General features: G+C 36.6%; 1 protein-coding gene across 1 annotated transcript in view; it reads left to right on the top strand.

The window, feature by feature from the left end:
* The window catches only part of col27a1b (collagen, type XXVII, alpha 1b), a 75,598-nt gene that overhangs the window by 50,771 nt on the left and 1,653 nt on the right, over positions 1-23,174 (top strand). The window contains exons 29-60 of the mRNA XM_055039076.1: positions 307-360; positions 715-759; positions 1,527-1,571; positions 1,646-1,699; positions 2,237-2,290; positions 2,377-2,430; positions 3,190-3,243; positions 3,327-3,380; positions 7,754-7,861; positions 7,961-8,014; positions 8,270-8,377; positions 8,454-8,507; positions 9,678-9,731; positions 10,707-10,763; positions 10,844-10,897; positions 10,983-11,036; positions 11,145-11,198; positions 11,317-11,370; positions 11,911-12,018; positions 12,121-12,228; positions 12,967-13,074; positions 13,163-13,216; positions 14,720-14,782; positions 14,948-15,001; positions 15,104-15,139; positions 15,630-15,647; positions 15,730-15,765; positions 17,740-17,766; positions 17,846-17,911; positions 18,014-18,182; positions 18,278-18,387; positions 20,659-20,877. Coding sequence (XP_054895051.1) covers positions 307-360; positions 715-759; positions 1,527-1,571; positions 1,646-1,699; positions 2,237-2,290; positions 2,377-2,430; positions 3,190-3,243; positions 3,327-3,380; positions 7,754-7,861; positions 7,961-8,014; positions 8,270-8,377; positions 8,454-8,507; positions 9,678-9,731; positions 10,707-10,763; positions 10,844-10,897; positions 10,983-11,036; positions 11,145-11,198; positions 11,317-11,370; positions 11,911-12,018; positions 12,121-12,228; positions 12,967-13,074; positions 13,163-13,216; positions 14,720-14,782; positions 14,948-15,001; positions 15,104-15,139; positions 15,630-15,647; positions 15,730-15,765; positions 17,740-17,766; positions 17,846-17,911; positions 18,014-18,182; positions 18,278-18,387; positions 20,659-20,877 — 2,241 coding nt within the window. The remainder of the gene's footprint in view (positions 1-306; positions 361-714; positions 760-1,526; positions 1,572-1,645; positions 1,700-2,236; positions 2,291-2,376; positions 2,431-3,189; positions 3,244-3,326; positions 3,381-7,753; positions 7,862-7,960; positions 8,015-8,269; positions 8,378-8,453; positions 8,508-9,677; positions 9,732-10,706; positions 10,764-10,843; positions 10,898-10,982; positions 11,037-11,144; positions 11,199-11,316; positions 11,371-11,910; positions 12,019-12,120; positions 12,229-12,966; positions 13,075-13,162; positions 13,217-14,719; positions 14,783-14,947; positions 15,002-15,103; positions 15,140-15,629; positions 15,648-15,729; positions 15,766-17,739; positions 17,767-17,845; positions 17,912-18,013; positions 18,183-18,277; positions 18,388-20,658; positions 20,878-23,174) is intronic.

A 23,174-nucleotide genomic window follows, 5' to 3' on the forward strand; every position in this document is an offset into this window, starting at 1 on the left:
GCTTCAGGACAACAATTTCACTCTGCAGGCAGTTCCAAAGTTATGACTGTGGAAAAGTGGGGATAAAGTTCTGCACAGTGGGATTTGGGCACACTACAGAGCTAAATTGCAGATGCCAAGCATTTGCTAAGTAGCTACAGTCCGTTTCTCCAGAGTGGTAAAATTTAAAGGACACATTACTAACAAAACTCTCCCAGCTTTCCTTAGAGGGAATAAAGAAAATGCAATTTGTTCAACAACATCAGGGTCATTAAAGGATATCGTTCTAATGCTGTTGATCAATGATAACTATTATTCTTTAAACAGGGTCCAAGAGGACCTGATGGTCCACTGGGGGCAAAGGGGTCATCAGGGGTCAAGGTGAGCATGTGATAACACACTGAAAAGTGACAGTAGCGCAAAATATTCAAGAGGTGTTAAATTATGGTTGATTTTTTCTACTGAAACTTACTGTGAAGTCTTTCCTCAGGTTTTCATAACTGCATATATAAAAACATAAATAAATAAAAAATGTATCCTATAGAAAACCAAGAAGTCTGTTATTCTTAACTCTTTTTTTCCCAGCTGAAGGATATTGCAAGACACTCTTATAAATAAAAGCCTAAAGTGCAGTGTTGTTTATCAAGGAGCTTTAAATAATAATGATGTTGGTAGCACATTATTACTTGAGGGGGATCTCAGGAAGCTCATTTATCCCATGCTGTTTCTTCACAGGGGCCTGATGGTCCACCAGGAAAATTGGGGCTCCCTGGGGAAATGGTGAGAGAAAAAAATCTATATTTTTCTCTGCTGACAAAAAGTGTTTGAGCACAAGCTCCAGTCCCGATTGTGCATCTGTTCAAGTGGTATTTCTAAAAACTTCAGCTCAAAGACCTAGTGTGTTGGCTTGAGAGGTTATAAAACAAATGCTATGTCTGTTTGATCACATAGTAAAATCATGTGAAGTTAGGACACCCCGTTTAATATGCAGTACTAAACAAGGAAATGTGTGCATATTAATGCCCAATCATTTTTATATTTGCAAAACAAAAGAAATTCATCTGCTGGTGAAATTTTCTCCCACGTTTGTTAGAAACTTTTTTTATTTTATTTACTAGAATACCCACCTTGAAATAAAACAGCAGTTCTCTTTTTCACATATTTTCACATAATGGAAATAAATATACATACACACATAATGGAGTAATACATGATGATAATATTAGTAATAATCCCAAACATTATATAAATATAAACCAACTAGAAATGGCAATTATGCTTAACTTGTTAAATATCATTGCCAGGCCTTTATTATTATTATTATTATTATTATTATTATTATTATTATTATTATTATTATTGAACATTAAAGTAATTTACACTTAATGACGGACAAGTAAGCAATGATTACCCTGCATTTTATATTACATGAGTAATATAAAACTCATGATTTCTGTAGAAAATGCCAGAAACAATATTAATCATACTAACCTAGAATATTTATCTGGTGCTGTGATAAATTTTTTCCATATTTGGTTTTGCTGAAGGGAAAGCTTGGTGAGCCAGGCGAAGCCGGGCCAAAGGGATTTCCAGTAAGTGATTAAGGCTAACAGAGTTGTCTATTAGATTGGGTTTATTTTTTAAGCCATTAATGCCATAATTTCAGGGTATCCCAGGGCCTTCAGGACCACCTGGAGCCAAAGGAATTATAGGAGAACCAGTGAGTTGGTTATTCAAATCAAGCTTTTATGTATTTTAATCGTGTAACCCTTTAATTGTCACTCTAAGGGAGAACTACAGTGTTAGTTATGTTTGTTGGCTCTTGCATAAATTCTTTTCTTGAAAGTCTTTCCCTGAGCTTTTCCTACATACTTTTATCCAGTTGGAAAAGCTTAAAAACATCCTAATCCTCTTCTTCCTCTCTCTCTGTCCAGACCTCATGGACATGATCAGCAAAGTATGGCAAAGCAAGGACAATTTGATTTACTCCATTTCCTCTTTGTAGAGGCAGCTTTATTGTAGTTTCAGTGTGCCTCTATATCAGCGGGTCAGTTTTACTCACATTCAGAAGCTTTGGTTTATTGTTTGAAAGATTCTGAGCCTTCCAGATGATCTTGCCCCCACAAATACTCACTTTCCCCTGAGTTCTTATCCATTCTCCCATTTTTCCCATTTGCTGTCACTGTCGGGGGTGTTTATCTTATGCCAGAAAACGCTCTTAACCATTTTTATTGATGCCTCTGCTGTGCTGCTGCAGGGGTCATCAGGGCCAACAGGAATGATCGGGCCACTGGGGGCAATTGGACCAATGGTTAGTTGATCACACAGCTGGCATCAGAACTCAAGCAGTGTTTTACATCAGTGACAAATATTAAAGGCCATAACTGTTTCTGAAAGGGACCTGCTGGAAATGCTGGGGAAAAAGGGCCGCCTGGTGAATCTGGAGAGAAGGTGAGGAGAGCAAGACATGAAAAATGAAATGCCATGGAATTATAGCTGCTCAGTTCTCCAGATGCATATGTGAAGTTTTATAAACAGACTGTACATAGTATTCATATCCTTTAAACTGAATCACATTTGGTCCTGTTACAAACACAAACTGCAGTTTTCTTAACTGGCATTTAGACCAACACAATGTGGTGCAAATGTGTGATGTCAAAAGAGAGCTGTACTTTATTCTTAAACTTTTTTTTTAGTTTGATATGCATATAACTTCAACCCTCTTTTTTCTGAAACCCCAAAATAAAAAAAAAGTGTAAAAAAATCGCCTCTACGTTTCCTTTTGCATAATCTGTCCACATGCGCATTAAAATTCAGTGGGAATCCAGAAATCTCAGAGGTTTAATACAGAACATTTGCGAACAAACATTATAAAGACCAAAATCATTAAAACATATTTCAGTCAAATGAAAGTCAGTAGGACAATTTGAAAATTGCTGCTCCAGATTTAGCTAGTTGAAAAAAAAAGAAAGTTAGTTTCTATGTATACAAAGCTGGTTGAGACTTTAAAAAAAAAAAAAAAAACTGTTGCTGTAAGTGTTGTAATATAATTTAACTCCAGCTTTATTAATTTAAATGCCATGCTTGGTTATGGATCCTGCAGGAAAGTGGGAAACACAGATTTAATTTTGCAGTCAAAGGTGGTAGCTATATTTTGAGGCACTGAAAAACATAAAGCAAATATTTCAGTCTTGATTGTTTGCTTAACAGGGTTCTGTTGGCTCGCCCGGCAGCATTGGGGAGCAGGGCTTAATTGGCCAGAGAGTGAGTATGATTTTTTCTTCATGTTGTTTTCCTTGCCATCCTTATATATAAAAACTATATATATTTTATGATTTGTGTTTCAGGGCGAGACAGGCATTGATGGGGAAGCTGGACTAAGTGGACCACATGGTACTATGGTAAGTCTAAAAAAATACTAAAATTTTACAATTTCAAACTTGTTGAACTCTTTTTTTATTGCACTAAATTATTACCACTAAATGAAGCATATTCGGCATGTTGGCTGCACATTGTTGATGCTTCTGGAACAAAGTGAGCAGAAGTTATTAAAGCTGTCTGTCATACATTGCAACTTGAGCAAAAAACTGTTTCTAAAATAACTGAACAGAACCAGTCCAAGAGTCTGCTGAGCGTATGGCTGTACAAGGCAGTTTTAGTTACACAAGATTGGAAAATGCTGCAAATGGATTCTGGCCTTCGTGCAACATTTTGGTGGAAATCCTGAAAATATTTGCAGCTTTTGTTATTTTTTGAGAGTTAAATTTTGTGTGCTTGTGGAACATCCAACTTGAGATTTTATAAAGAAAAACAAGGAAAAAGAAATCCAGTATGTTGATAGAGGAACACAATAAAACTCACAACCTTATGCTTGGCCATTTTAGTAATGAGCCGAATTTGAGAATGCTATTTCTTATGCTTTTACTATATCTGCAGCAACTAATGGACAGTTGCATTTCTTCACTTAACTGTCATTACTATCTCCACCTTGAGTTTCAATGATGTCCCAGTTGCTTCAAGGATATGGTTGAAGGCAAATGCTTACACGCCATTTAAAACAGTGCACTAGAAAACAATGGAGTTGGAGTTGAACCACAGCCAAAGTATTTTGTCTGATATCAATTTTTGGCCCTCTCTAAAACAGAATCAAAAAAATAAAAAATACGTAGCTTCTCAGTTGTTTATGTTTACACAAATAAAAACACTTTTATATTCTAAAATAATATATTCTGACTTATTAAAATAAATCGTTTAGATTGCTTTTTATGTTGCACTTACATGTTTCAGATCATCAAGAAAAACCAGAGAAAATATAAAAAGGCATTTTGGAAAGAATAACTGTGTTTAAAATTCTGTGTTTAAAATTCTGCTTAAATTAACCTTAGCTTTTGTGAAAAAGTAATCACCCCCCTTAATTGAATCACATTGCTGTGTTTTGCAAAGTGTGTTCGAATTTCATTTACACATACCTAAATGTGACCTCTGACCTGTAGAATCAAAAAATTTCTTAGACAAAACCTATCTGTCAATATAAGATTAGAGAAAATATCTTAGAAAGCAACAAAATATGTAAAGAAATTCAAGAAGACATGAGAAAACAAAATAACTGAATTCTGTCTGCATGGAGCGAGTTACAAAACCAATCCTAAGACTTTGAGACTCCAGTAAACCACAGTGGGAGCTATTATCCACAAAAGTAGAAAAGATGTGGCAGTGGGGAACCTTCCCAGGAGCAGCCCACCAATCGAAACTGATGACTCATCCAGAAGGTCAGAAAAGAACCTGAAACAGAATCTGCAGCTCTGCAGACCTCACTTGACCCAGTTAAGGCCAATGTTCTTGATTCAACAGCAAGAAAGAGGCTATGCAAAAATGGTATTCCGAAAAAAACATAAAACCCTCTTTCACATAAAAAAAATATACCTTGATTGTTCCTCAAGAATTTGATAAAATATATACTGTGGACTGATGAGATTAAAGTGGGAAATTTTGCAACATGTCAGAACAAATCTCATGCAGACACTCAAACTGCATATTGTGATGGAACTTCACAAATTGGACAATTTTATGTAATCTACAGACTCATAAATTCTATAAGATTCATGCTGTTTTTGCCATCAACATCAAGGAGAAAGATAATGTTTGGCTATCTGTTTGTGAGCTCTCATGGGTACACAGCAGAACATCATAAAATCAGCTTCTGAGTGGCTTAAAAAACACAATGAAGGTTTTGTAGTGGCCTACTCAAAGTTCAGAGTTAAATCCAATTTAGATGTGTTGGCATTACTTTGAAGAGACTCACGGATCTTGCTGCCCAGAGTGAAACAATCTGATATTAGGTTCAGAATACCTCTTACATTGCGCCAGGTTGGCTTGGTTAGCTTTTTCTCCCTTAATACATCAAACTAACATTTAAAAATGTCATTTTTCCCCTTTAGCCTATCTTTGGGGGATGTATTTGTTTTCACCATGCAAAACATTTCAAAAGCAAAATCAAGAAATCTGAAAAGACATTTTCACACACCATTTTATGCTCGCTAACTTCAGCTTGCATTCAAAATAATGTGTGCTGCAGGATTTGTCACTGTTGAGGAACTGAATGTAGTGCAGCCTCTTGGATACTTATTCAGTTTATCAAGAGATATTTTACTCACTTCCTGAATTAAATGCTTTCCTCCTTTAGAGTGAAACAGCATTTTTTATTTGCATTTCTATATGCTGCAAAAATACTGTACAACTTGGAAGGGTATACATTTATTTACTTAACAGGTTTTTCACCACATGCTTTTCTTGCAAACACATGCCTTGCGTGGGATAGAAACAAATGTTTCTTGTTCTGATAATCAGACAGGAAATAGTGGGAGAAATGTGTGTGAGAAAAAGTGTGAAATAAATAAAAAACAGTGAAGATAAAAAGAAAAGATTTGTTTTCTATTCTCTTTGAAGAAATAATATTTTGGATTTTTGGTTAAAATCGTGTTTTAGTTTTAGATACACCATTTGGTCCCTGTATGAGGTTACATCTTTCACTTTCATTTCTTTTTCCATTAATTTTTTATTATATTTTCTTTGATTTTACACAGAGATCTGTTTAAAATTATTAATTTGGTTCTTTAAGAAGATATTTTTAATTTAAAAACTCAAAAGGACCAAATTCTTCCTTGAGAAAAAAAACCCTCTAGCACTGAAATTCTTATGCCTTGGCCTACTTTGCTGTGACATAAAATGTTCAGGGACCATAAACACCTAGGAAAAAAAAATATGTCAAGTCACATTTCTGTATTTCATCTTGGAAATATCTCCAATTCATAGCCTGCTGTGTCTAACTAATAAATAAGTCATGGTTTTGTGTCATTCTAGTTCCACTACTGTGACTCTTTGTTTACATGCCTGAGCTGTCATTGCAGAAACTTCACACTGTTGCTCTGAGGCGCTGCAGCAAAACTTTTAAGTAGAGCCTCGTGAGTGTGAGGCACACAACTTCTCACTGTGGGCCTTTTCAGACGCCTGTGAATAATGAATACATTTTAGGGTTTTATTTGTAACCTTGAGCATTTGGTTGATATTAGCACCACTTGCAGCTTCAGCATCTCTGTGCTCATTAGGTAAAGGTTTACTAGCTATACTACTGAGAAAATAGATGAATATAAGAGGCCTAACTTTTGTGGCTGCGGATCCTCGGGCTCTGCAGTAACTCGTGTTCTGGTATTTGTTCATTTGATGATGTAGAAAATGTAAAGTGGGGAGTATAAGGCTGAAAGCACCAGCTAAAGTTTTACTGCACCATCACCACTTTTTGGCACTTGGGGGTAAAAATGTGTGAAAATCTCAAAGATAAATTACTTCCTTATTGAAGCAGCTAGTATCTCACATTGAAGCAGTTCGAAAAAAAAATAAAAAATCCCTCTTTAATATGAGTAAAATTATTTAAGGGAGAAACATTCCAGTGCTAAAAAAAATCAATTTTTGTAATAAATCATGTCACTTGCTCTCATTCCTGCTGAATATATGTCGTGTAATCACCCTTTTCCAACTTATGCTCAAGAGTTAATTTACTTTAGGAATTAAATTAACTTTAGCGACACCTTTTTGACATTTTTCTTAGATAATGGATAATTTACAAAACAATGTTCCTTTCACTCAATTTAAAAAAAATAAAATAAAAAAAAGAAGCTGGTTTGTCAAATCTTTGACAAACCAGCCCAATAAATGTGAAACATTTTCAGGGCATCAACATTTATGAGTGCTACATTATCTTTTTATTTTTGTTCATTTAAATCATGACTAACAGCCAATGAAAACCCAGAATTCAGTCTCAGAAAATTACATTTTCTTGCATTGTGATCATTAAATAACATCAAGAAAACCAAGAATTTTAGATTCAGAAATTGGATCCATGTGTATGAACTCAGTGGTTGTTTTGGGCTCCTTCAGCATGAATTACAGTGAAGGATGTCATGAAGCCGATGGTTCTGCTGAGCTGTTAAGTAAGTCCAGCTTGCTGTAATACCTTGCATTGTAGACAAATGCTGAAGAATGTAATATGAGGTTGTTATCTCATAAAGCCTGTCAGCAGGTGGAACCATTTCCTGCCACTGACTTTATGTTGATTTCCTTAATTTCCAGAGTAAAAGCTAATTTTACTTTCTCCTGAACAAATTATTAAATTTGTGACATTATGATGTCTCAGCAGCTCAGAATCCCCTCTGTTTGTCTGATTTCTACCAAAAGCAGTGCAGCTTAACTCAAAGGTGTCACCTTTTTACTTGCTAAGGGCGAGAAAGGAGATGACGGTCCAGATGGGGCCGGTGGGGACAGAGGTGAAATTGGCCTGAAAGGAAAGGAAGGCAGACCTGGTCCTCCTGGACTTGTGGGGGTCAGAGTGAGTATCTCAAGAGCGATCTTTGATTCCCTTTCACTTCTAATGAAGACAGCTCTTTTTGTCCACTAAAAGCCCTCTGCTCTGACTCTCGGTTAACAGGGTCAGGAGGGCACGCCCGGAAAAATCGGGAAAAAAGGAAAGCCAGGAGAAAAGGTCTGCCAGTTCACTTGCCTGCAGCAAAGCACACTTTTCATTATAGTTGGCTCTCCATTTGCTCTGTTGGACAGGGACTTGAATATTCCTTTGATGTAGTTGTAAACGAACTAGGAACTTCGTAAGCTCCATAACAGTAGAAATGGAGGTTCTTGTCAAATAGAGTTTCAGCATTGAATGTTTGAATTGTCGGATTCCTCCCACATGCATTCAGGCGTGTTTGTACATACCTGATAATTGGTGTGCTTTCTCCAGGGGAGCAAAGGTCAGCAAGGTCATTTAGGTGAGAGTGGACCAATTGGGGAGCATGGAGAGCAAGGATTTATTGGACAGAAAGGGGCAAGAGGAACCACCGGCCCCATGGTATGCTTTCATCTCAGGGAAGGACTTTGCCTTTGAATTTGGTAAAATTTATTATTTCTATTATATTTTTTATCAGGGTGTTCCTGGAAGAATGGGCCAACAAGGTGATCCAGGCATAGCAGGTTATGAGGTAACACACATTTTAATTAGAAGAATCTACGATAAACCGTTAAGCCTTTTGTTTTAAAGCTAAGGATATCGAATGCACTTTCGCTCTGAAGACATTTGTCGCGGGCTGCCATAGAACAGCTTTTATGGCAGCGTTGTTTACTTTTTGTTTATTTGAAAAAACTGAAAAATAAACAAAAAAGCCTTAAGAAACAAGTCACCTGGGTTTGACATGTCTTCTTTTTATTTGTGTTGTATGTTTAGAATTGTGTCTTCTTGTCTGATAAATTGATTAAACAGAAAGAATGATAAAGATCTGATTGAGAAAAAAATATTTATTTAAAAAATTAACTTAATATCAAAAAATATTTTTATACATTGTGTCCATAGCTCAAATGACAAAATCAAAAAATAGTTTAGTTTCCTAAACTATTTGCTTACAAAACAACTTAAAATGGTGATTTAATTCTGTAAACCTTTTAGTTGTCATCATAACGCTGTGAATTTATCCTGCTGGGTGGCAGGATTCCTTTACAATTCACTCCTGCTGAGCCTGAAGCAGCCATCTGCCACAGTTTCTTTTCCTTATTTGTCTTTACAGGCCTTTCATTTTGCATGTGTTTATAGCTTTAGAAATACCATCAGACAATGGATCATAGCCCACCAAGGGAGTTCAACTGAAATTATTTTAGGGATGTCTTATTGATGTCATAATAGAGATCAAAGTTATTAGCATTGTGGTTCAAAATCAGAAGAAATCTTTCTAACAGTGAGTCCAACTGTGAAATTACAATTTTTAGGGTAAAATATAGATATTTACCAAGTTCTGTGTTGGATTCAAATTCTTTCTCTTGATGCCGTAATTCACACAAAAGAAGTTTTGACCAAGTACTTTAAAAATTTTCTTCTTAAAAGTCATTCAGTATTGGCCTAATGTAATTTTGAGAAGGATGAATGCATATTATTATCAAAATGAGTAGAAATAAACACCTGAAATATATTACTTTGTATGTAATGATGCTACATAATATACCAGTTTTATATTTTAATTAAATATCTTAAATAAACTATAATTTCAATGACGTTATAATTAATTGAGATGTAACTCTATTTGCACAACTTTGCTGATGTGAAAATTGTATTGATTTTGCTCCATTTGTGTAAAAGCGTAGTTTGTCTTTCTGTTTTGTAGGGTTATGTGGGACCATCAGGACCGCTTGGACCCCCTGGATCAAAAGGTGAAAAGGTATATCAACCATGTATTTGTTTGCCTGAAAGCCACCTTGTGTCAAATTGTGTTATGAGCCCCGAGGGTCTTGTGATATGTCAGATTGTTTTGGTGCACAACTACTTGTTTGAGACCAGATCTGTGTTCCTAATTATTGCCTTCTTGGTCTGTCTTAGTGTCATTGTCTGTCCCCAAAGTTACCCCTAATTTAATCTGTGGTATGAACCTGGACAAATCCAATTAACTCAGCAGACTCAAATATGTATAATTAACCAGGCACCTGGACTTCTTCTCATAATTTTACAGATATTAGCCACATAATTTGTGTTTATTTGACAGGAGCACTGTGTAATATGTGTATACACTGTGCACAAGAGTTTAGTGATACACTCATTTGCATTTTTTTAGTCCCTGGGCAGAAGCCATCTGGATGCGGTTATTTGTTGTTTTCTCATTCCCAGTATCCTCCATATAATTGCTGTTGCCTGCGCTCTAATTAATGCAGTATCACGCTATCACCCTGGCCATTGTAGAATTTATGATTGTCAATTTAGCACCAGGTACTTCTGGCACTGAAACTACAATGTCAATACAAATCTAAATTATAGTTGAAGTTACGGCTTATTGCATTTCATCTGTGTAGTTGTCAGGCGTCTTTGCCCCCTAGCCTTAACTATTTATCCCTCTTATAGTTTCATTGTCAGGTTCTGTATTTATTTATTTCATTCCGCACATGTGCAGAATCTAATTGTTTAAATTATGTACACATCCATTTCTATTGTTTAATGAATATCACAAAAGCTCCCAGAGCAAACCAGCTTCATTTATGTGTAATAGGATCATTGCAGGTAATAGTTTTGGAGAATGACTTGCCTTTCTTTAAAAGAGGACCCCCTGCTTTTAAAGAAACATGTAACACAGCTACTCCTTCTGTTCAGGTCATTGGATTTAATAGTGAAAACCTGTGACTGTTGTCTTTGGCTTCTTGCTTAGGGTGAACAGGGGGATGATGGCAAGGTAGAGGGTCTTCCAGGTCCCCAAGGAGACAGAGTGAGTTTCTATCCTGCACCAGATCTTTGTCTACAATGTTTTAGCAGGTTACTGCACACATTGTTTTCATCTGAATTCAGGGCTCTCCCGGAGACAGAGGAGAACGAGGAGAGCCAGGTGACCCAGGACACATAGTAAGTTGGCATAAGACAACAATAATATCCCCCAAATCTATAATTACAAAAATGAGCTAAAACCAGAGACAATTACCTTTTTTAGGGTGAAATTGGTTTCAATGGGCCTAGAGGTGAAGCAGGGGCTCCAGGTCTTCCTGTAGGTATCCACTTTCTGGCTTCTAACATGTTAAGTATCATTTCACCAGTCATATATCAGCTAAATCATACAAAGTCCAATAATGTCTATATGAATGATCATGTTCAGGGACATCCAGGGCTGAAGGGACAACCAGGTCTGAAAGGGTCCAAAGGTGATCAGGTAAAGACATAAATTAAATAGTTTTGTGGGACTGAGTGAAAAAGTGAGATTATTTGTTCAATTTATTAATTTTTTTGACCACAAATTCAGAAGATGGCTTTTTTTTTTTTTGCTTTAGGGTCCTAAAGGAAAATCAGGTGTAGCAGGAGCATCTGGGATCAGAGGACCATCAGTGAGTTGCACTGACATTAGGTCTAAAGTCTATTCACCCCTTAAGAGCTGATAATGTGTTGAACTTCCACCTTAATGCCACCTCTCAGCTTACCAAGGCCTGTCACGCCACCCTGCAGAAGTGCTAGTCTTGCAGATTGTTTAATATTGTGTTGTTCAGTCTTCCTCAGGTCATCCCACACAGTTTATATCAGAAGTAGTTCTGGACTCTCCAGTTGTTTTGGATGTATGCTTGGACTCACAGTGACACTAGGTGCAAAAGGTCATGAACATGCTTTCACCAAATATCAGTTTAACTTTGTGAACACTTATGCAACCAGGGTTTGTAAACAAGTTCACAGAATAAATTTGCTTGTTTTCATTTATAGGACAAGGTTTTCAATATTTTAACCTGTTTTTCTACACTACAAAAAATTATCTTTTAACAAGGGTGCCATACACATTTTAGATCTACCATATTTATGTCAAAGATTTGTTTTACATATTAAATATCTGCTTAGCAATAGTATTTATTTTGAGGTTGTTTTTTTTTTGTCCTAAGGGCCCACAGGGGCCATCTGGCCCACGTGGGGTCCTGGGCAGGGAGGGACTGGAGGGCCCACCTGGGATGGATGGCTTACCTGGTAAAGATGGAAGTAATGGAGTCAAGGTGAGCTCATTGTCTGAGAAACACATTTAAATGAAAGAGACATAAAAATAATAATAATAATTTAGTTTTTTCTGTTGCTCACTATTGGTGCTGTTTAATTAGGGGGATCAAGGAGAGGATGGAGAAGTTGGTTTACCTGGAAAACCTGGGATGCCAGGTGGAAAGGGGGTGACGGGACTTTCAGGAAGCCAGGGCTCCTTCGGCTTAAAGGTATGAAGGCTGGGTTAACCACATTTTTTCATTTTAACTGGTTATGCTAAAAATGATAAAAGGAGCTTTTATAAATAAAAATGCACAAACATATTTCCATTGACAGTCATAACAGTCAACAAGCTTTAATCTGTTGGAACAGCCTCTCTTGGCATTTATGTAGCAATTGCTGCCTGTTTATGTTACTTTTTATTGTGCCTGACTCCACTTCAAGACTCTATGGCTTCTCTTAAAATACCCCTATTTAAAGCAGTAATCAGTGTTGCAAAGTAGATGACAATATTTATTTGCATGGCCGTTCCAGCAATATAAAAATGCAAAATTCATGACATTTGAGAAGAGAATTAATAACACCCACAGAGAAGCTGCATTTATTAGTTCTGCATTTATTAGTTCTGCAGTAATAATCAGTTTTTTATCTCCTGGGCGACTCCTGGGATAGGAAGTAAAATTCTGTTTAGGTCATGTTTTGGAAACGTGTTAGATTTATTAGAGTTGAAGCTCTGAATGTTGTTTGGTACCCCAATGTCAAATACATATTTTAAGAATGCACCTGAATGATATTATGGAAAGTAACTTAGGAGTTGCATTTTCAGCAGTAATATTTTCATGCAGTCCACACTGACGGGGTTGTGAACTATAAATTTGCTGTTATAGTAACTTCTACTGGTTTGTCAACATAAAAGTGCCAAAGCTTTGGAGTAGTTGCAAAGGAAGATGTTCATGTGTGTGTTTCAGGGTGACAGGGGACTGCCAGGACAGGTGGGCCCAGCGGGAAAGAGAGGTTTTGTCGGTTTGAAGGGATTACCAGGAAAGCCAGGAGACCTGGGAGCAAAAGGCCAAACAGTTGGTGTCATTTAAAGGAATTTGGCCAATTAAAGGAAATCTCTGCTATTATTTGATTTTCTAATGTCTGCTATTTTATTTTTGTCAGGGGGATAGTGGTGAGCAGGGCTACCCAGGAGTACTGGGCATGTTTGGCCCAAAGGTGAGTAACCAAGGACTCTTTGTTTCAAGGGTTCAACTTTTGCATTTCCAAACATTAGACGAGAGGCTGGAGAAAATGTCCTAAAAATCATGTTCAGGGTTAGCCAAGGTACTTTTGTTAAGACTAAATACCTAAAATTACCTGGAAGTACCAATGATTGTGGTGTGTTTGAGAGAATTAGGCATCGGACCTCAGAGTATTATAGTATAAAGCTCCTGGGTTGCCTCTGCTCAGTCACAGTTATTTTTGGCCAATTTGCAGTTTGGATAAAACCAGCTGATGAAACGGCATGGAGTTTATTAGCTTAAGTCTTTCATATGAAACCCTCTGAGTGATGCCAAAAATTAGAGCTCTTTCTGAATAACTATTGTTAATGCTCAGTAGTTGATCTTACCCTGAAGCTTTTAGCAAAGACAGAAACAGTAAAAGTGGGATTAAAGTGTAGAGGCTCTAAAATGTCTAGTGATTGTCTGGTAAAGCTATGCTAGGATTTGAAGCTAACCCTGCATTTGAACTTTTAATAGAATAAAATGTGTTGCTTTACAGTCACCTTAAGACTGTAAAAAGCAATTTTTTGAACTGGGGAATTTGGAGTAAAAATGACACATTGAAGTAGTTCTGACAATCAGTGCAAGAGTAAAAAGGGTAATTTGCTCTGTCTTGTGTTTAGAGGGTGCAACAAAGTTAAAACTGCAATAGAATATTGATTTTAATAAAACAATTTGTCTCAAAACTTAGCAAACTCAATTTGAAGAGAAAAGACTTAATTTCTAATTATCTGATTAGGTCACATTGACAGAGAACATGATGATATTTGTTTATTTAAAATCAACACAATTAGTTTCAGCTATCAATGAAAATGTTTAAACTAATAAACAAAATTAGTAATCCAATCAATATCAACTCACTACTGAGGAACTGATATCCCCCATGGATTTCTAAAATAAAAGAGATTTTAACCCAGATAAACTGTTTTTGAGATGATCTTCCCTTCAAAGTTTGTAAATAAAAGGTTTCCTAATCCCAGGTTTATCAACCTTTACACAAAACAAGTAAAAGTATGATGCAGACAATGAATGATATAAATTTAACATAGTCAAACATAGGAAAACAGGCACTGTGGAGCTTTTGGACGACTTTTGAATTCAGCTTAGTGGAAGAGTTAACTTTGGAGGGAGTTGAACAACTTCCTACGAAATCAGTGTCTCCTTTTATGCATAAAGACTGTACCGTAACTGCTTGCACATGTGCTATCAGGCAAACCAACAAGATAATAACAACCTAACTGCATCACAAACTCTTCATTTGAGACACTCTGCTCTCATTAGTGTGTTACCTTTAACTAACTATAGTCTTTAAAGGCCGTTTGAATTGAAAGATTACAGTTCATATCTGATAATCTCTACATATCCTTTGCTCCACAAAGATTTCTTGTTACTTTTCCCGAGATCTGTTTTTTAACTTGCATGTCTTTTGCACTGAGATGTTTTGATGCGTTTCCAGGGACCCCCAGGGGACTTTGGTCTGGCAGGAATACAGGGACCAAAAGGACCACGAGGATTGATGGTAAGCTGATAACAAATAACAGCTTGCCAGCTCAGTGCTGTATTTTAGCCAACTATGGGCCACTGAACTCTCCCAAACTGCACATTTGGCTTGAAAAATAAGTGCTGGCTCATCTGAAGCTTCATCACATGTGTCCTTAGTCACTTACTTGCTTCTGCTTTTCAGGGTGCAGTGGGAGCCTTGGGCCCCGTTGGCATCATTGGGCCCAGTGGTCATCCAGTATGTACCTCATCCCTCATCCTGTGAGCCAGGCTTTATGTGACTCCTCTCTGCCTTCCTAGCAGTGATGGAGTGATCGTCTGTCTTTTTTCTCCTCACCAGGGACCTCAGGGTGACAAAGGAAGTCGTGGGGAGACGGTGCGTGGCGCTGTTTTGATGAATCCTTGTCTGTCTGTACTGTGAGCACAGAATAGGATACTTAGCAAGGAGACAGCACACCGCTCAGCCTCCTCCTGCCCTTCAGCACTTTTCATTTCCTATTGTGTTCTGCTGTTTGTTGTTACACTCACAGTGACATTTAGCTGCTGTGGAAATCCTGTCAGTGTGATAAATGTAGGCCTCTTGCACGTCTCAGAGCTTTTTAAGAGGTTTGTTGAGCACTCGCACACAGCATAATTTACGGGCGCTCTCCGAAAACGCCCACATTCACATCCAGATCTGTAGTGTGAAAATTGGATTTGCTATGTGGAATAAGATTTTTAAGTAAGAAGTTGCAACAGGCAAAAGAGTAATTTTAGCAATAAAATACACCAGATAAAGATGGTAAGTTCTTTTTTTTGTAAAATGATAAAGCTTTTCTGCCTTTATTCTTATTTCATAATCAGTTTGTTTTCTTTTTCTCCCTAAGGGGTTACCAGGACCAAATGTAAGTCGTTTTTAATATATGTATATGAACAAAATTACTACATATTGTTATATAAAATGTAAATCTTTTAATTTTTTTTTAGGGATCTCCTGGTCCTCAAGGACCACCTGGGCCACCAGTAGGTTTTCCTTTTTGCATGCTAAACATATAAAAATAGATAAATTACTTTCACGTTCATTAATACTTCATATATAGTCAGCTTGTCACAGGCTATAGACAACTTTCAGGTTTGTGTTGTGCACGGATTTGCAAAACGACTAATTTCTCTGGAACTTTTTTGGTACACTAAAGTCACAACTTTCAATGTATGTATATTGTAACCATTTGTCATAAACCAAGCACACACCTAATGTTGTAAAATGCCACTATGTGCCTGGAAAATACATAATATTGCACCTTTAACTTGCATACAAAACATATATGGTGAAAAACTTTTGTCTTCTTGTTGGGCATATTTCTTTTATTTTGAGTGAGTAAAATTAAACTATTTGGCCATTAGAACTCTTCATGTTGTGAAAAAAACTGCATTGTTACATTCATTGACCTTTAGGGATTTTCTTCTAGTGGTGGATGTGTTCCAGCTTATCAGCAACAACATAAAGTGTGTCATAACATAGTGTTACTTCACTCTTTCTCCCTGGGCTTTTATTTGTGGCTATCTAGTGTCTGTGACACACACACGATGTGTGTGTGTGTTTTTTTTGGTGCTTTTGATGAATTTTTAAGACGCAGATCAGTGTTTTTCAAACCACACAGAGGAAGCTAGTAGGGACTCTACTTTCTTTGTTCGTTTTTTTCCTGTTTTGTGGTCGGCAAGGGAGCACAGTCTTCATAGTCTTTTTGTCTTCTTGTTGGGCATATTTCTTTTATTTTGAGTGAGTAAATGTGGCGATATTCTGCTGTGGGGATCATTTTCTTTAGCAGGGGCAGGGAAATTGGTCAGAGCTGATGGGCATGTGGATGGAGCGAAGCTCAGAGCAACCCTAAAAAAAAATTTGGAATAGATTTTGCAACTGGGATACATCAACAAAGCATGTCCATGGGTCAGAATGGCTCAATCTGTGTCCAAACCCAAATTGAATTGAGAATCTGTCAGAACTTAAAGACTACTATTCAAAGATGCTGTGCATCCAGTATGACTGAGCTTTAGCTATTTTGCTAAACTAAACCCTCCTACGGTTAGCTTAATATGAACAAATTTTATGTTCAAAATTTATGCTTTTGTTTTTTTCACTATTGAATATAACATTTGCTACAATGAGCAATGAAGGTTTAGCTCCGCATAGGTCAGCAAAACACAAATAAACTGAATTCTAATGCATGTCAGTGGAAATATTTGAAGCTACCAAATATATCAAACAATTATTCATTTGTCATATTCAAATCTTAGATATTGCTATGTTTGACATTAATTTTTAGGACTGACAGAAAAAACAATTAAATGCTGCAATACATCATTGTAAAATATTCCTTTCTAAATAAATGTTATGTTTGTCAAAACAGTTTACAAAAGTTAGCAAAATCTTGATTAGTTAATTTAAAAAAATGGGACAATGAATATTAATGAACAATGACATGAGGTTATAGCCAAGTGGCTAATTTCCATCTCTAGTCCCAGCTGGTGGTTTCTTGGGCAACAGGAGGTTATCACACAGTAAAATGTCTACAATTCAGATTTTAAGATTAGATTTCAGTTTTCATATGTGGAAAAATTTCACATTTTAGACACATTCTTGGTGGAAAACTATCAGAGGAATAAAAATGCTGGAGGTGAACTGTAACTGTGTTATTTGGAGCAGATAATCTTTCTTTTCAGTCCTGCTTTTGATCCTTTGTGATCAGCTGTGTCATAACAGGCCGCTCGTCTCCTTTGCAGTTATAGATAATTTATTTTCTATTCATGTATCATTTCCTGCATATCATTAATTTGTCTCTGCTTATCTTCATAGTTAGTGAGAATAGAACACCATAACTACCAGATTATTGATTATTATAAAGATGCTTGACACACACAATAGGAGAAAGCCCATTAGAAGAGCAGATGCGACTGAGATTGCTGTATTAATGCCTCTTTTCTTTTGTTGGTTTGAAGGGCCTTCCGAGTTCTGAGCATTTACTAGTAAGTTTGTTTCTTCTCACATCATAATTTAGGGTTTAATGCAGACAAAATGCAAATTAAACCTGTCTTCTGACTGCAGAGAAACGAAGCTCTCAGTCCTGTTTTGGAAATCATCATGGATCCTCCTGCTGTTCTACAGCAAGAGGTCAGGTTTTAATGGAACTGTAAGCCATGCTATGATTTTCTTCTACTATAAACCGCAGAACATTTTGACCCTAAACTGTGTAAAAACTCACATTAAAACTAGAATTATCAAAGCATGGACTTGCCCATGTTAGACCAAGGCACAGAGATCTTGAAGACGCTTCACCACCTCAGCACGTTGATCCACAGCTTGAAGAACCCTGTGGGAACCCGACTCAACCCGGCTCGAATCTGCCTGGACCTTTACAACTGTGAGCAGCGGATGTACGACGGTGAGGAGTCGTTTAACTGGATGTTGTGACGATGCACTTGTTCTGTGTCAGTTAGTCAGACTTTGTTTTCTTCTGTGGTTGATTTCTTTTCGCAGGAGCTTACTGGATTGATCCAAACCTCGGATGCAGTGCAGACAGCATTGAAGTGATGTGTAACTTCACTAGTGGAGGACAAACTTGTCTGAAACCTGTTACAGTTTCAAAGGTTTGAACTTCTTTGCATTCTCTCTTAACCAAATCTACAGGGCCGTCTTCAGTGTATTGACAAACATCAATGTTTATATGATATGTAAGAGAATGGCTGAACCTTTTATGACAAATGAAGATCTAAAGAGAGAGGCATGCATTTGTTTCCAGCCCCCTTTAGTCTGTTATCCCTAAATGAAATCTACAAATTTGACTTATGGTGCAATTGCAAGAAAAAAGTCATTGTTAAATTTCAACTATTTGGCCATTAGAACTCTTCATGTTGTGAAAAAAACTGACATCCCACATTATTATTCAGATGGTGAAAAATGGTGGGATGATCTGGGCGTGGTGATGCTTTCCTTCAGGAGAGACAGGGACACTTACAAGAGATAATGGTAGATGGAGGTTGGTAAATAAATGTCGTTCATGGAACAAAAGGTAGTACTGCTTTGTAGGATCACTTTTCATTAGGACAAATATAAACTTTCAACTAGAATATTTATATTTAAATTAGATTACTTAAATTAGATTCAAAGTAATCTAATTTATGATATGACTTGAAAATTGATATTCAGTACTGCCTTTCATCCCATTTGACTGAGCTTGAGCTAATTTGCCAAAAAAAAAGAACAAAAAGACTTTCTACTGTGATCACAACAATAAATTGGTTCAAGCTTAATACAAATCCATGACACATGTTAACAGTTTTTGTTAAGAGTTTTTATTTGCATACAATTCTCAAAGTATGAACTGCCTGCATTGGTCCATCAGACAAAATCCAATTCAACAACACTCAAGATTGTGAAGTGACAAAATGTGAAAAAAAAAAAAAATCCTAGAGGGATGAGTACTTTTACAAAGCTTTGTAGATGAAGCTGTAATGAACATTTACCACTCAGATTTTACAGAGGTTAGAAATAGGGGAATGAACACATAACTGTAATTATCCTTAAGGGAAATGCTCCAGATAAATCTCAAAAAGGGATATCCAACAAAAAAGCTGAAGAAGCAAAGACTGTAAATATCAGTTGTGACAAAAAGGCGCATCGCCGTCCAGGTTTTTGCTTTTAAGTATGCTTTTGGAACAATTTGGATGGCCTGTTAGAATAGTAAATCTAAATGTATTGCATTAAGTTTCCAGAGTTGGATACAATCAAAAGCACTTTCATCTGGAGAGTAAATCTCTTTATCTAACCTTCATCTGTTGGAGTTATTTCATCTTTAATATACAGGGTAAAACGTTTGGATTCCACACAATGGCAAAGTTGTAGGCCAGCATATTTCCAACAGAAGGAACAAAGAAAATTATAAAAACATAAAGTAATTCTTAATTCAGAATCTGACATACAGATGTAAGTAATTCAGAGAATGACTGGTTTATTTTTATGCTTAGACCAGCAAGAATGACTTAAAACTTTGACAAAGCAGAAGTTGATCAGATTTCTCAGTTAATTACGTCAATGTAAGTTCTGTTTGAAAGAAAGCACACACATAAGATCAAACTAGACCAACAACATCTGCAGTTTATTTGAATGTGGTGAAAACTTATGCTGTTTTTTAGGGGACATTATAAAAAGCTTAATGTGGCTTAATATATCCAAACATCTATTCATTTACCCACCATTTACCTGTAATTGTTTGTCTGTGCCAGGTTACTGTGGGTTTTGGTGCCTAGGGTAAACCCTAAACAGAGCTGAACAGAAACACAAAGACACACTGGTCAAACAAACATTCACACACACTCACAATTGTATTCTTTGGTCTTTGTGATGCTATTTGTTGTCTAATGGTCTTAAGAAACCTTTGAGGCCTTCAGTTGTATTGAAAGTGAGATTTATTTACACAAAGGCAGACATTGTTAATAATTAGGAAATGTATGAAGGGAATTGGTTGTGCTGGATTTGACTTGGAGGCATCACAGTGAAGAGGTTTAACAACTCTCACACTCTACTCTCTGTGCAGTGTATAAAAAGCGTATATAAAAAGTTTTGAAAGGCACAGCAGTGATTGAGAAATTTAGAGAGCTCTGATTTATGTTTTTGGTCTATAAGTCGCCTTAGCTTTTTCCAGGCAAATGATGACAAAAACTTAATATGATGTGATGACTACAAATTTTTATTAAAATTTTTTTCACACATGTTAGAGCTCATTGCAAAATGTGTCCATATTTTAGCATTAAAATAACCTTTTTTGATACACTAAACCATGTTAATTAGTCTCAAGTGTTTTCCAGATTGTTTTTATTGTCTTCCAGTTTTTCAGTACTGGTCATATGTTTTCTCTGTAGCTGGAAATCGGAGTGGGTCGAATCCAGATGAATTTTATCCACCTGCTGAGCACCGAGGCTGTGCAGCACATCATAATTCACTGCCTCAATGCCTCTGTGTGGGCCGAAGGTCCCACCCAGCAGCCTTCACCCAGGTCTGTAAGCTTCAAGGCCTGGACCGGGGAAGAGATCCAGGCGGGGGACCTTCTGGAGCCTCAGATACCCAGGGACGACTGCTGCGTATGGCTCTTTTTATTAACACGCTGTACATAGATTGACACTTACAATGTGATGACCTTTCTAACATTAAATAATGACTAATGAATGTCTCTAAAGCTGTAAATTGAGATACTCACATGTAAACATTTAGCAGATCACTGCCTACACAGTCTACCGTGTACCAAACTGATGAACTTTTTTATTCTGATGCTGTGCTGTGACAAGAACCATAACTAATTTGCAATAATGCTGATATTTATGCATATCATTAAGTTTGTGGTCTTGATAGCTACAGTAATGGAGATGTTTAGACTTTTAACAAAGTTCCTCTGATCCCTCATTTAGCACCATATTGGGGTTTAAATGACCCCAATATTAAAGCTTTAGTAATCAACTTTGATTACTAATGGTTAAATTGCTGCCTAAATTGTACGATGAGATGCATGTCTCTCAAATTAACTGATTGTAGTTCACATTCAATATAGTATGGCTGATTAAGGTCAAGACTTTAACTTTGACAAATTTATTCAGCAGCAACCCTTATATATGAAGCATTTTTCAAAGCTTTTCCTGCACACAATTGAAGCTAATTTTGTTTCTGGTGTTGCTTTTCATCTTCACAGAAAACAAGCGTTTTAGAAAGCTCCCTTCAGGGTTAAGATTTTCATTAATTCTTGTTTGCAGTATTGATGTCTAGACAGGAAAACAAGAGACTTTTGGCAAGTTTGCAGTGCAATCGCCTTTGTTTACAGGAGGTGATTCCTCTGGTGCAGAAGCTGGCAGTATAATTGTTTTTAGCAATCAACCATAAAATACAAAGAAGTAAAAGATGGAAAGGGTCTGTTAGCTTGGCAGCTGCTGACAGCATTTCAGTTTAGTTTTTTATTTTTTTGCATTTTTACGTGGACAGACTTTATGAGAAACAATCCTCTATAAGAAAGATGTATTTAAGAAGAAAAAGGAAAGGTTGTTTTAAAAAAAACCTTCTGCAGAACTGGCTCAACTAAAAGTCATAAACTAAGCAATTTCCCATCTATTTTATCGCTAAACAGTAAACAATAGCTTTTTAATTAGATCCATAAATACATAAAATGTTTGACATTTTTACGAGTTTGTGCATGAATGAAACATAATGCAGCTTTTTAATGTGATTCTGCTAGACCACAATTTTACCCTTTCATTAGAAATGCACAAATTGTCTTGATATCAAGTAACATGGCGTTTTCTTTGACAGAGATACTAGTTTGGGATTCAATAAAAAAAACAAAATAAAATGATCTCCTTTTACATTTCAGATAGAACTGGCAGAATGCATTAAGCTACAGCTCTCAGCTTTCTGCTTTAATCTAATGTTTGTCTCTGCTGTAGCTGCAAACACAAAGCTGACTTGCCTGCAGCAGGCTCCTGCACAATAACAGAGACCGGGGCACAGAGGCAATTAGCTAACTTTAATTTTTTGACAGTAGGCTCTCAGTTTTTTTGTCTTATTTTGGTTTACTTTGCTAAAGTCAGAGCCAGGGGAGAGACATACTAATCAATAACATTAGTATATTGATACTAATCAATAACAGGGGAGAGACATACTAATCAATAACAGATCTCCAGTAAGATAGAAATGCAGTCAATCTTCACTGTATTGGCCACCTTGCTAGTACTAGGTTGGATCCCCATTTTCGGATCGATTTTTCTTAATTCTTCATTTGCATAGATTCATGATGGCCTCAAGCAGTTCCTGCAGATTTGTAAGCTGATCCATGGTGGGAATTTCCTGTTCCACCATACCCCAGAGTTACTTTGGATTGAGGTCTGGTGACTGTGAAGATTTATGTTTTATTTTTAAGGCCAGTTGATTAGCAGTTCCTGGAATACTCAATGTTTGAACATGGCAATTACTATCATATTTATATGCTATCATATTCAAGAAGAATATGATAGCACAAGCTTAGCTCACCAGTCTTTAGGCAATTTGGCCCATTCTTCTTTGCAGAACTTCTCAAGCTTCATTAAACCATGAGATCTTCACCATGTGCCTTGTGCACCCTGGAGCAGGTTTTGATCCAGGGTATCTCAGTTTTGAATACTTTCCAGATGCACAGTACAAAAAGCAAAGGGATTATTTCCACTGGAAACTGTTACCTGGTAGCTCTGTTCATTATTCAAAGTGACTGGTGATCTTTTAATATAAAGACAGATTGTATATAAAAAACAAGAAAAGCTGATCAAATTTAGATCTACTCCACTTGCGTTGATCTCTGGAATAGAAATACAAAATTTGTCTCCACTTTCGATATTCCTGTAGAAAGAGTCTTCTGCCTCAT

The sequence above is a fragment of the Poeciliopsis prolifica genome, unplaced genomic scaffold (genome assembly GCF_027474105.1).
Source record: "Poeciliopsis prolifica strain line A6 unplaced genomic scaffold, Auburn_PproV2 SCAFFOLD014, whole genome shotgun sequence".
In the NCBI taxonomy this organism is placed as follows: Eukaryota; Metazoa; Chordata; class Actinopteri; order Cyprinodontiformes; family Poeciliidae; genus Poeciliopsis; species Poeciliopsis prolifica.